The sequence below is a fragment of the Alternaria dauci genome, chromosome 1 (genome assembly GCF_042100115.1).
Source record: "Alternaria dauci strain A2016 chromosome 1, whole genome shotgun sequence".
NCBI classification, from domain to species: Eukaryota; Fungi; Ascomycota; class Dothideomycetes; order Pleosporales; family Pleosporaceae; genus Alternaria; species Alternaria dauci.
In genome coordinates this window covers 2,275,266-2,288,714 of record NC_091272.1, presented here as the reverse complement: position 1 = coordinate 2,288,714, position 13,449 = coordinate 2,275,266, and the positions used below count along the sequence as shown (strand labels likewise).

The window sequence follows — 13,449 nt, the reverse complement described above, 5'->3', positions numbered from 1 at the left end:
TGAACGACCTCTGGAGCTGTCACTTCGGGTACTCGCAATTACGCCCTTAGTCGCGAACCATTCACCAAGCTCCCGCAGCTTGCGCAGGTCCAAGACAAGAACCAAAGAAGCAGCGCGCGTTCCTTCTTTTTCCGCATCATCAAGCGACGACTCCATCGCAGCGCAACAAAACACACCACCACGACCAACAACAACAACAATAACAATACTGACGAAGACCAACGACAAGCATGTTCACAAAGACGATTCTGAGCGCCACTGCGCTCCTAGCGGGTGTTGCGACGGCGGCAACGGCACCTGGGTTTCCCATCCAGGTTTCCCAGAACTTGACCGTCATATACGGGAACAATACCGTGTCGCCTGGTGGAGAGCGGATTCCCCGTCCTGGTATGTTCCATTCTCTGTCGTCGCGGCGCAGTCGAGTCAGGCCCGACCTGAGTCTCCGCAACTCCAAATTAACACTCACCACCAGAAACCGCACAACGCCCGACAATCGCGTCGCCAGTATGGTTCACCGACGAGCGAGGCCCCGGCCAATGCGTCCTCCTCATGGTCGACCTCGACGTGCCCCGTAACAACTCGCGCGTCCAACTCGTCCACTGGATCGCCACAAACGTCACACGCTCCGTCCCCATTTCTGCAAACACGACCGATTCGCCGCTCGTGATCCCCTCGGATAATCCAGTCCCGTACCTCCAGCCCTCACCTCCTGTCGGCGATATCCCACACAGCTACACCTTCATTCTCATGGCACAACCCCGCAACTTTAGCATACCATCCATGTACGAGGATCTCGCAGACAACAGGGTCTTCTTCAACATCAGCCAGTTCGCCGCTGATGCGAATCTGACGAATGCAATCGCTGCGACCTGGATTACAGTGCAGAACCTTACTGAGACGCCGACAAACACAAGCTTCCCGCCCCCGAGGCCGAGCCCAACGGGGGATGGTGCTGATACGGGCGGCCCCGCTTCGGGTGATGCGAGTGGCATGGTGATTGCTGGTAGGACGTTTTGGGCGGCAATGAGCACGACGGTCGTGGCGGTTGTCTTTGCTATTGCTTTGTAAAAGAGGGCTTGGAGTCATGAAGTAAATTTAATGAGATGATATTTAGAGCAAGAGGTGATAGGACACGGTCGGTACATGAAGACAATATGGATATGTCACGAAGTAACGACAACTGAAATACGTACGGATCATATCCGCATATGAAAAATGCAATAAGAGACCATGAGCACCAATTCAGCGCTACTGGACTGACTGTGATTACAAGCAAGTAGCTGAACTGCAAAACCATTATCCATGTTCGATTAAACTCGGATTGCTAGGGCTTACCTGAGCTGGAAACACGTCTCCATCAGCAGAGAAAATGCACGATCGCTGGTTGAAGCAGTGCATCCAATCTGGTTTCAAGATCATGATCCAAGTGTCAAGTCATGGCGTCAGTAATGTATACAAGACTATATCTGAAAAGGTCTAGAATGTCATTATTCATACGAAGAGAAGAGAACCATGTCTAATGCCATATCCCACATTGAAGTCTTTCCCAAGCACCACCCATTAATTGCAATTCCCTTGATCCGCCCTCTACTCAGCACTAGCATTCGTCCTAGCCGCGGCCTCAGCAACCGCCTTGAGCGCAGCCGGTGCATCGTCCCACGGCATGACCAACTCGACAAACCGCATCTTTTGCGTCTCGCCACTAGAGAATTCCTCATCCTGGAACAGCTTCTCAACTTCCTCTCTTGTCTCGACCCAGTACGTGAGGACGCTGCCTTCTTCGGCGCCAAAGACACGGGGAATGTCCTTGTATTTCCATTCCTGGACATCGTTGTAGGGGTCCTCCCATCCGTGGATGAGCCGCTCAATTGTGTAACCCTTGTTGCAGATTACAAAAATGATGGGTGCTAGCTTGTTGCGGATCATGGTCGACACCTCTTGCGCTGTGAGTTGAAAGGAGCCGTCACCTGTGAAGAGTATGGTGCGCTTGATGTTTGATTCTTTGGCGGCAAGAGCAGCACCTTGACAGGAGCCAGTCGCGTATCCGATCGAACCCCAGAGAACCTGCGAGATGGCGTTGACGCCTGTTGGGAAGCGAGTTTCCCAGATGCCAAAGTTGGAGGTACCAGTCTCGGTAATGAGGATATCGTCCTTCTTCAGCCACTGACCGAGTTTTGGCCAAAACCAGGCATGCTTGATAGCAGATTCGGTAGATGCGGTCTCCTTCTCTGGAACATTGTTATTCGGGCTAGGTCCGGATTCGATATTGAGCTTTCCCAGCTTTGCTGTAACCTTGGAAAGAACACCGTTCATTCTTACACCTGGGTATTCCGAGTACCGCACTTTGCATCCATAGCTGTGTAGATCGATAGTGGTCAGCTGCGACATGCGGATAGTGAAGCCTGCAGTGTTGAAGTCGGATTTGATGGCACCAATGCTGAGAACAAGATCCGATGACTCAACGCGTTCGCGCACACCGGCGTTTGAACCGTCTCCCGCGTATACACCGCCGTAGTTGGGCAGAGACTCATCCACTGCGCCCTTTCCCATCGGTGCAACAAATGTAGGGATGCCTGATTTTTCAACCAGTTCATGGGTTTCCTTCAACGCTCTGTGGCGGATAGCGCAGGCATCCACAAGGATGACAGGATTCTTTGCTGCATGCAGATATTTCAAGACCACATCTACAACATAGTCTTCGGCTTCTTGGTCGTTCTGTGGGTATTCCAGATCCAGTGGTGTGTTGAGGCGATCGCCATCGACTTTCTCCGTCACCATGTCGCTAGGCAAAGATATGTAGACGGGCCTCGACTTTAGGTAGCATTCCCGGATGGCGTTGTCAATTAGCATGGCCGCTTCGTGTTGGCTGTTGAGCATCGAAACAGCACACGAAATTTCCTTGGACATTCTTGAGAAAACGGTAAAGTCGCCATTTCCGAGAGTGTGGTGTAGCAGTGCTCCGTTCCTCTGGGACACAGTCGATGGATAGCCGACAATGTGGACTATCGGTACGTACTCGGAGTACGCACCAGCAATCGCATTGACTGCGGAGAGTTCTCCAACACCAAAAGTCGTGACCAGTGCAGAGATGCCCTTGACTCTTGCGTAGCCATCTGCCGCGTACCCTGTATTAGTTGTTAGTATGTCTAGTATGAGGCGGACGGATTGACATTGGTCGCTCCCGCAAGCGAGCCGCTGTTAGCGCAAGGCTGGGCTTTACATACCAGCATTGAGCTCATTGCAGTTGCCGACCCATTTTAGGCCGACCTTGGGGATATAGTCGAGTGCTACGAGGTTGTAGTCTCCTGGAACGCCATGCACTGACTCGACCCCGACCTGTTGTAGCCGGCGGAAGAGGTACTACGTCGGCCAATTAGCGCGTTTTCACATGCATACGGTCCGTACGACTTACCTCTGCAACGTCAATTGGGTTTTTGATATCTTGGGAGCGTAGATCCTGTGCCATGTTGCCGAGCTGTCAGACAAATGAAGCTTTGATGCTAAGAAAGTAGTTTGTTTGGTATGGTGGTGGCTGTTGGGCGCAGCTACCTTTTAAGGGTCCGCGAAGTTTATGGCAATGAGGTCATGTCCGGTCTTTACCGGCCAGCGCCATTGTTGGGCGCGTCTCATGCGAGTGCATCGGGTGGGCTGCACCATAGTAATGCGACGTGCTGCATACACGCTGTTTGTCAGCCCAGGTGGCGTGAGCTATCAGATGCGCAGCGTGGTCTGGCTACCGAATGCGTGCACTTGCAGCTCGAGCCTCTGTCTACGCTCACAATTTTCTTCGTACTGACACTGCCATCGCGGCGTGGGATTATTTCGTATCGAGCACGAGTTCGGTGGTCAGAGTGAAATCAAGACACCTGAAAGTGGGGCGCCTTGTGGGCTGTACCACTTTATCAACATGCATCATCACCTATCCATCTACAATCAAGTCCCAGCGCTTGATCCAGTTCTAAGAGTTTTGCTAATCATACACCAGAACATGGACATCACGACTCAGCTCCCCGCAGCTTATCTGCAGTCATTGCCTGAACTCTCTCCACCAATTCGTCGTTCAATGGCGTTCTCACGCCCACTTCCCTTCCACGTCTGGCCCAGTACCCATTGATGTATCTGATTTCCGTCTCTCGTCTATTTCTCATATCCCATACCATACTCACCGTAGTTGCTCTATTCTTTTCAATAATGTCCATTACCGTGTGGTACAAAGATTTGGCCGAAAATCTCTCCTTCACACCTTGTACGCCCTGTAGTTCGGGCAGAGCAAGGATGACAGACGAGATTTCCTGCATGAGTCTCATGTTGGTTTCTGGGATGCTGAGGATGTAGGCAGTCACGGCATCCTCGAGTGCACAGATGGGGTTGCTAAGCGCGTTGCAGGCGAGCTTCTCTAGTTGGATCTGAAGCTGATGTGGGTGTACCAAGTCAGTGTGTGTGTGTGTCTCGTATGGAGTTTGTACAGTGACACTCACGATAGTGGGCCATGAATAAGCCTGACAGTTCAGACGATGCGCAAAAGGCAGAATGTCTAGCAGCCGCGAAAGGGGTTGGGCTGTGTCACCATCTTCTCGAGGAACTGGTCCTACCGATGTTGCTGCAGGCCCTGTGTGAGTGATGTCAAAGGGTCGATTCAGAGTGATGCCGTGCGATATTACTCCCGTAACGTAATTTGGCCGCATATGCGGATCAGGCCAAAGGTGTGTGTTTGCGTCTTCGATCATGCCTGCGCCGTTTTGCAGAAACATGAGGTTGGATGTGCGCGAGAGTCTGGGCAGAAGCGGCCGCAGGGCTGCAACCGTCTGGGTAGACTTGACGCACACGATAAGGTCGCTGATGCATTCATCGATTGGGGTTCTTACTGACTGCAGTACTTCAGCATTCGCAGATATGGGCGAATCGTGCATGGAGTGCCAGATTTTGCCGTGCAATACCTCCATGTTGTAGCCTGCTTGAGCGACCTGCTGGCCTTGGTGCGTCTTCAATCGGATCTTGCTCCCATTTTGCACATAGTCTTGTGCAAGAGAGAGACGATGGAGCAGTAGAGTTACTGCTGGCCTCGTGGGTATATCGGCAAGCGAGTGTGCTGTGAAGGCGCCGACACTTCCTAGGCCCAAGACATGAACGCGTGGGGTGGCATTGGTGCTTGAGATGCTGCGATGTCGCACAGGCCTTGGGGGAGCCAGTCGCGTGCGTCCAACTTGATTACACCAGGAACGAACAAATGGGCCCGCTCCAGGTACTGTTGTAGCAAGACCAAAACGCCGAAATATCGCCATAGTGAGACTTGCCAATCAGTAAAGGTGTCACAGGACAAGACGTCCAGGTGGTGGTGATGCTAAGAGATGTACATTGTGCGCTTTGCGGCCCAGGTTTGGAGGGAGAGTTGGCCCTGTCCACTAACGGCTTGCCCCACCAGAACATGCTAGGAAATTGGAACGTGGTATTTGAGAAATTCGCAGGCTGTTGGTGCAGAAAGGCAAAGCCGTGTGAGTCGGACGGCGATGACAAAAGGAGCTGGAGACTGAAATTGGACATTACGTTGATACGAGCAAAGGTGGTGCTCGGGAGCAGACGGCCGGGCCAGTACCTGACTAACGGGACACGATGGGATGCTGTGGCGGTGCGGGGCCAAGAGCAGCACCGCCACGTGCTCGTTGTGCTCGTGTGAGGTGAAACACGGCAAGTGGGCTTGCGACGGTGTCTCTCCGGTGGCTACGTAATGATCCATGCGCATTGAGAGTTACAGCGTGGAAGAGGCGGGTCGAGAAGGGTGCAACGGCTGACAGCGCCAGGCTGGAGCGGCGCGTCGAGCAAATCACGGTGCATGCTTCACCCGGGGCCCGTGCCCGTGCCGTAGCTCTCACCACCTCCAGACCCCCAGGCAGCATCTGATCGCCGGCGCACTCGGTCGCTCAGTCGCTGCCCCTCGTCGTTGTAATTGTTGTTGCGGCTACTGCTGTTGTCGCTGCTGTTGTCGCGCAGTCGCTGCTCTCGCAATCTCCCGTGCTGTGCTCCTGTCTCTCCCACGACGACGGCCCAGCGCATCTGCCTGCCCTCGTCGAAGCGCCCACATCGACCCAAGCGCAGGCGCCGTATTTCTGCCCTCCAGACTTCCGTCCTTCACCCTCGCACCCCCGTCCTCCGTCCCAACGGCTCCGCGATTCGTATCCTGTATTCGACCTGGAGCCTTGGTCTTGGGACCCACCCGCGCGACTGGCATCGACGGCATACCGCAGAGAGGCACCGACAAAGGAGCCCAAGGAGCCCACCAACCCAGACACGGCCTTTTCCGCTGCAGCGTCATGTCGTGATGTGACGGACCTTGGCCGCTGACCCAACACCGCCGTGCCCGTGGTCGAGACATGACCCAAGAGCCTCGACAGCGCTCCGCGTCCAACATCTCCAATCCCTCGGACCCTGCTGCTGCCGCCCGTCGCGGGCCTCGCCCCAATCGCATCCCGCCCTCCAATCTTCCGCTGCCCGAGATCCCCAGCGTCACCTCGTCGCCGTCGTCGTCGCTCCAGCCGCTGGGCCTGAGCAACCTCGGGTCGCCATATCCCTCCTTCTCGCCCGGCGGAGCCAGCGCGCCGTCTACGAGCCCGCGTGCGAGGGCGCATACCGTTGCTGACCCACTCACCACGTTGCGCCAGCAGCCCTACATCGACGGCCCAGCTATGCATCAGTACATCCCCCCTCCGCCGCCCCAGCCCTCGAGCACGCCCGCCCACATTGCCCTCCCCCCGCCGCCTCCACGGCCCACGAATTACGCAAACCTGGGCGGCAGCATCCCCATCCCGCCGCCCCCGCATGCCGCCAACAACTGGGGTCCCCCACGGCCCCAGTACCAGCAGCAAGGAGGAGGCTACAACCCGGGCCAGTACCACACCTATAACCCCATCCCCCCTCCCCCGGGGCCTCCGCCCCAACAACTCCAGCACGAGCGCGAACCCCCTCTGACATCAGCCACGTACATTCCCGGCGGCGAGTCGTTTGGGCCCGGTGTAGGCATCCCTCCACTGCACACGTCGCGGGGCGGCTACCCTGAGCCCTACTACAGAGACGACAACTACTCGGCCAACACCGACACTTCAGCCCAGGCCTTCTCCAGCAGCCTCCTCGAGAGTGTGCAGAGCGTGCAGTATGGCTCCAACAACGGCTTCAACATGCCCCAGACGCCCAGCAGTCGCAACCACCTCAACATACCCACCGAACGGGCTCAGGGTTACGACTCCTCTGGGCCGCCAACCGCAACCCTGCAGAACCCAATGGCCCAGAACCATGGCAGCGTCTACTACCGTTCCGAAAGCAACGGCACCACTCCGATATCTCCACACGACCACTCAATGTATTGGCCTGCCGAGCGTGTGCAGCACTGGCTCGCGAGCAACAATTTCTCACGAGACTGGCAAGAGACATTCCGGACATTGGGCCTCGAAGGCTCAAAGTTCTTGGATATTGGCCGCGGCCATGGTAGCAAAGGCAACGTAGCCATGATGCATCAGGTCATCTTTCCGCAGCTGGCCAAGCAATGTACAGCAAGTGGTACTGGATGGGACCAGAACAGAGAGCGGGACGAGGGTCGCAAGCTGCGTAGACTTGTACGCTCCATCGTTGAGACGGGCACCACTGCCAATCCTCGGGCGCCACCGCAGCGATCTGACACTGGCATGACGAGCGCTGGAACAGAGGGCACTGTCGAAAACTCGCCCTACATCGGCACCCGGGGCATGGATTTTGGATCGACGCCAACCACTGCTGGAAACGGCGAAGAAAGTCCTGGTCGCCAACTGCTGCTGCACTCGCCTGGCGGCAGCACAAACCCACCCAGACGGATCTCGACACAGCAACGCAACTTCACGGTTCCAGGCCTCGGTCCGACTCCAGACTTTTCAGAGGGTCCTGCGCGCAGTCCCTACTCAAGAGAAGTTCTCCAGGGCCTTGATCCAAAGTCTGTACGACACAGCCCAAACGCGTCCTCGGAATTCGGGCCATCTTCTCTGGGTGCGACAAACTATCGCCAAGCAAGTCCACAGCAAAGCCCTGCCTTGCCATCAGCCCGCCCTGCGACTAATGGGGGGCAGCTCAGCGCGGGGTTGAACAACAACGGATCCCGCTACTACTCTCCTCACAACCGCGTCAACAGTACCGAATCGATCAACTCCACGTTTGCAAATACCGGCTCGGGACCACCCTCGGGCAGGTCGTTTGAGAACCGGTCTGAGAGTCGCAACGAGAACCGGAAGAACGGCTACGAAGGCTCACGGCCAGGCACCGGATTAGCAAGATACGACATGGAGGTGCCGGGCAGTGCCAAAGATCATGAGAAGGGTTTCTTCAAGAAGATCATGGGCGGGCGGAAGAAGGAAAACCACCCATCTCCCGATGATACCAGTCTTGATTCGCCCACCAGTCCGGCGAGCCACCGTACTCATCCAAGCGGCTCTCTTTTTGGAAAGTCTGGCATGAATTCTAGTGAAACGTCTTTGAACGATCGGCCCCCTTCGCGACGATCAGCTCAGACAGACTCCGATAACCGAGCAGCGGGTCGCACCCGTGCATCCGGGAGAGAAGATCGCAGATACGCTTTTGTAACACCGGATGGCTGGAACTACCGCCTCATTGACATCACCAACATAGACTCAGCAGCAGCTCTACGGACTGTGTGTTGTGAAGAACTAAGTCAGGGATTGAGCCAGATACCTGGTGTAGAGTTGCATCTTACTCTACCCGGACAGCAAGAGCACGATCATCCTCTATCAGACTCCAAATTGCTAAAGGCTCGGTCGCAATACGGAAATCGAGTTGGCGAGCTCAAGATCTTTGTCAAAATACCCCAAGAGGGAGCCGTACCTCCATCTGCTGGACTAGGAGTCTCGCTTCCTCATGCAACTGCCAGGTCTGTTGATGAAGATGCATACTCTCGACTCAACGCCGACTCCCAGCTAGACTCTCCAGGTGGAAAGTCCGGAGAGTCCACGCTGGTCCCCGACAGAAGTGCAGCTCTTCGTAAGATGGCAGAGAAGACTGAGCCCATGCCGAATAACCCGCTCGACAGACCTGCAGAGTCTGCGTGGGAGCCGCGTGATAACTTGGCTGAGGAGGAACGGCGGAAGCTGCTCGAAGCCGCTGCTGAAGAGCACCGGAAGGAAACAAAGCGGAAACAGGACGAATACTTGAGGACCCGTTTCCGGAATATCAATGGACACAGCCCTGATCTCAATCCTACTTCAAGCGATAATCTCGGCTATCGAAGTCAACGCGTTGTCGACTTTGACGAACCCCGCGCTTCTCCTTACGAGGACGTGAAGAGACAATTCGACGGGAAACCGAAGCAACTTGTTCCTCTGAGAGAACCACCACCGGTACCTGCCGATACCAGCACGCTGTTGAAGGCTAATTCTTTGTCAAGGGCTAAGAACCGCGGCTCATGGCCTGAAAGTGACGATGGCCAAGACAAACGAAGATCAACGGAGTCACAGTCCGAAAAGCGCAAAGCCATCCCACAAGGTGCGAGTGGACTGGGAGGCATTGCTGCCGCCATCATTGGTGCCGGTAATCTCGGGGCAGGGATAGGGGCAGCAAACCGCGCACCACCACCAAAGGGCCAGCAACCGCCTTCAAAGGAAGAAGGCTCATCCGAGAGTATTCGCCCATCGCAACAGATACTGCAGGATAATGGATTCGCAGCTAGATCTAGCTCTGGCAGGAATAGTCCAGGTGGGTCACCTCGCAGTCCCGGCGATTTCACAATGAGCAAAGGCAATATACCGTTCAGAATACCTGACTATGAGGAAGTTTTCGGAGACGACATGTCCACTGAGAGGCCAGGCCTCAGTCTCGCAATGCCTGATTCGACAGTAACACGACCGAGAGACGAACGATCTCGTTCACCGAATCGAAGCCCTCACACAGCGCCAGTCCCGGAGACCACACTGAGTAGGGAGCCATCAAGGGTATCTATATACGGACCTACTCACGATTTCGAGGAGGCGCGAGTGTCGTTTATTACAAAATCACCAAACCTTGAACCTTTGGATTCGGAGGATGACGATTCCGATGATGGGTTATTCGCTGCGCCGCTCGCAGGACGAGCTGGTCCACCCACCCCTGCAAAGGACACGCCCATCACCCGGACCAATTCCCGTAGCCAACGGCCAAATCTTACACTCAAGACACAACGGTCCAAGAACTCGTTAGCCCAAGTCACAGAAAAATCTGCTGAGCAAAGTGCAACTGGGGATCGCGACTCGCAGCCAAGCGACTTTCACCCCGAGTCGGCCGCATCTGCAACCTGGACCGACTCCCCGAACGATACGAACAAGTTTTCGCGTCGCGAGTCCTTCGCTAGTGATGTCTGGGCAAACCGTCCGCCAGCTGAAGCCCTCGTGGAACACCTTGACGAGCTCTTCCCGAATGTCAATCTCGACCAACCCATGCTTGAGGAAGAGGAAGTGGACGTCGCCGCTGAGCCAGTCAATGACCCCCAGCCTGCGCCCTCTGAGCCGAGTCCTGCCAATCAACATCTCACTCGTGGTGGTGCCGGGCTGCAGAGCATCGCGCAGCGAAACATGAGAAAGTCGGGCGCTGGCCTGGGCCGAACCAAGTCTATTCGTGAAGTGGTGAAATCACAGTACCAGCCACTGGAAAAGAGGCCACTTCCAGGCCAGGCACATGCTGGTGCCGGCCCATCGCGAGTTGCTACGCTACGTAATGGCGGCGATATTGTTAGGCGAAAGTCGACAAAGATGTTCAATGCTAGGACTGAGCAAGTACGACCTCAACGCGGCTCGCGTCTCGTTATGGAAACGATACCGCAAGATCATCTGCCAAGTGTCCCGTCGCGGCAGCCAACATTCAAATGGATGAAGGGTCAACTCATCGGCAAAGGCACGTTTGGTCGCGTCTACCTTGGTATGAACATCACCACCGGAGAGCTTATTGCTGTCAAGCAAGTCGAAGTCAACGCCAAAGCCGCGGGGTCCGACAAGGACAAGATCAAAGAACTCGTGAAGAGTCTGGACCAAGAGATTGATACCATGCAGCATCTTGACCACCCCAACATTGTGCAGTACCTCGGATGCGAACGCAAAGAGTATAGCATCTCTATCTTCCTCGAGTACATTTCTGGTGGCAGCGTAGGGTCTTGCATCCGCAAGCACGGAAAGTTTGAAGAGTCTGTTGTCTCTTCACTTACACGGCAGACTCTGCTTGGTCTTTCGTACCTTCATCGTGAAGGCATTCTCCATCGCGATCTCAAAGCTGATAACATCCTGCTGGACCTGGACGGTACATGCAAGATCTCTGATTTTGGTATATCCAAGAAGAGCGATAACATCTACGGCAATGACGTGACAAACAGCATGCAAGGCTCCGTCTTCTGGATGGCCCCCGAAGTGATCCGCTCCCAGGGCCAAGGATATTCTGCCAAAGTCGACATCTGGTCTCTGGGTTGCGTTGTCCTGGAGATGTTTGCGGGTAAACGTCCGTGGTCTAAAGAAGAAGCCATTGGTGCCATTTACAAGCTCGGTAGCTTGAACCAGGCTCCTCCGATTCCCGAGGACGTGTCCAGGGTGATTGGAGTAGAAGGCTTGAGTTTCATGTACGACTGCTTTACGATTGATCCCATGGAGCGTCCTACGGCCGAGACGCTCCTACGCGCGCCTTTCTGCTTCAGTGACCCGAATTACAATTTCCTGGATACAGAGCTTTATGCCAAGATTAGGGGGGCTTTCCAATAGTGTGCGTGTGTTAAGGAGGGTCGAGGCGGGAATTAATGACGATGACGAATGGTTTCTGATCTACAAAACAGTGTGTATTGGTTATATGCTATGCGGTTTGACTGTATCGTCGCTTGCCTTAGACAACATATACCCATTTTCTTTTCTTTCCCCCCCAATATTATATGTTTTGAAGCCTAGCGCGCGCATTTCAATATAATACTTTGTGTACTCCTTCCGTCTTTCCTTTGACGGCATGAACATGACTGGGGGTTTGCCTCCAATGGATGTGCTTTTGATGTACTCTCGATGTCGTGTTCCTTGTTCGTCTGAAATGGAGATCTACTTGGTTCATTGATTTGGATCGGAGGCTGCGGCGAGTACCGTGTCCGTCACGTCGTTGTTCGCTGTCCTTTCGGTGCTTTTGTGGTTCTTAGTGCGGGTCCCCGATACGAGCATGGACGATAACTACGTTGGGACAACAGTTTCTTATAGACTGTTCCTTTAATCTTACAATCAATTCCGAAACATGACGTCGCCATTCCAAGAGCGTCATCCTACATTTATAGACCAGGCTGGTGGTATTGTCAGTTGGCACTGCTGCTGTGTAAGTCCATCCTGGTCGCTCCTTCATCTTTCACGAAACACTGTGCCGTCTGCCAACATGGGCCGCGAAACAATTATACTTTGTCGACTGCAACGCAGGTCAGGGTTCGAGACATTGAGAAACTTGGATCTTCGAAGTTGTGTACGTGAGAGCGTCGCGTTCCAAAGCCCTAGCTATCAACCTTCAGCACCGAGGATGTGCCAATAGGAAAAGAAGGCAATATTCCAACCAAGACAAACGATGTCATCATGAAGAATCAAAGTGGATTGGATTGCGCGTTGCCTCGACCCGCTTATTCTCGGCGACGCTCGAGGGCTCGTGGCGGATCTGACGCTCGTCTGTGGAGAGGGGCAATCCTCGCATCTTACCGTCTGCGAACATTGGCACATGCGTATTGTCCCGCCGCTGATAACATGGGCATGCAGCGCACCGACCGAACCGATCAAACTCGCAGCTAGCTAGACATCTAGATTCTAAGCGTTCCGCCATTTAGGTTTTGGGCGTCACTCCGCAGGAACAGCACTTGTTGAGAGACGATATCGATAAACCATCTCCACAGAGGAAAAGCTTGAGTCGACTCAAGCACTGTCGATTTGCGAAAAATAGGAGGGTTGAAACGACGGTGTCTGCTCAGGTCCTTGACATGTGCGTGGTGATCCACGGTCTAGTGAAACACGGTTTCGCGTGAACCGGCATTAACATTGGCCAATAAGCGATCAGCCGAGAAGGGCAATGGACAAAGACGCCGTCTTGCTGGGCAATGAAGGCATAACGTGCATAGTAGTAGCTGACACCCCTTACATAATCGATGAGCGGCGGGGCACAATGAAGATGTGCGTTTGATAAGGCCATGGTCAGGTGGTCGCACAGCAATGGCGCGTGTCCTTGCATGGAGTGGGGATATGTGGCCGGCAAGCGAATGCTTCGCAAGACAGACTGCAATCAAAAGGGTGCGAGAAGTGGATGCAGAAGGTGAAAGTACCGGTCCTCCTGTGGACCGCGAATGGTTCTTCAGTAGGAGCGTGCCTGGGGCGTCGCGGTGGCTGTGCTAGTTGACCAGAAAGGCTCCTGTTGCCGAAATGCGTCTTTTTCCCGTTCCGAGGAACGACTCGTTCATCG

At 54.6% G+C, this 13,449-nt stretch overlaps 3 protein-coding genes across 3 annotated transcripts; 2 read left to right on the top strand and 1 right to left on the bottom strand.

Moving 5' to 3' along the window:
* Positions 1 to 230: 230 nt before the first annotated feature.
* On the top strand, positions 231 to 1,068 carry ACET3X_000691 (uncharacterized protein; the record flags this gene model as incomplete). The annotated part of the gene is made up of 2 exons (XM_069448014.1): positions 231 to 387; positions 473 to 1,068. The coding sequence occupies 2 exons, from the start codon at positions 231 to 233 to the stop codon at positions 1,066 to 1,068; spliced, it is 753 nt and encodes a 250-aa protein (XP_069310933.1).
* A 519-nt stretch (positions 1,069 to 1,587) lies between these two features.
* Positions 1,588 to 4,943, bottom strand: ACET3X_000690 (uncharacterized protein; the record flags this gene model as incomplete). Its single annotated transcript, XM_069448013.1, has 6 exons — positions 1,588 to 3,125; positions 3,225 to 3,360; positions 3,413 to 3,475; positions 4,167 to 4,412; positions 4,479 to 4,868; positions 4,938 to 4,943. The coding sequence occupies 6 exons, from the start codon at positions 4,941 to 4,943 to the stop codon at positions 1,588 to 1,590; spliced, it is 2,379 nt and encodes a 792-aa protein (XP_069310932.1).
* Positions 4,944 to 6,368: 1,425 nt separating this feature from the next.
* On the top strand, positions 6,369 to 11,744 carry ACET3X_000689 (uncharacterized protein; the record flags this gene model as incomplete). The annotated part of the gene is made up of 2 exons (XM_069448012.1): positions 6,369 to 9,723; positions 9,802 to 11,744. 2 exons carry the CDS (start codon positions 6,369 to 6,371, stop codon positions 11,742 to 11,744), a joined length of 5,298 nt encoding a protein of 1,765 aa, XP_069310931.1.
* Positions 11,745 to 13,449: the final 1,705 nt, after the last annotated feature.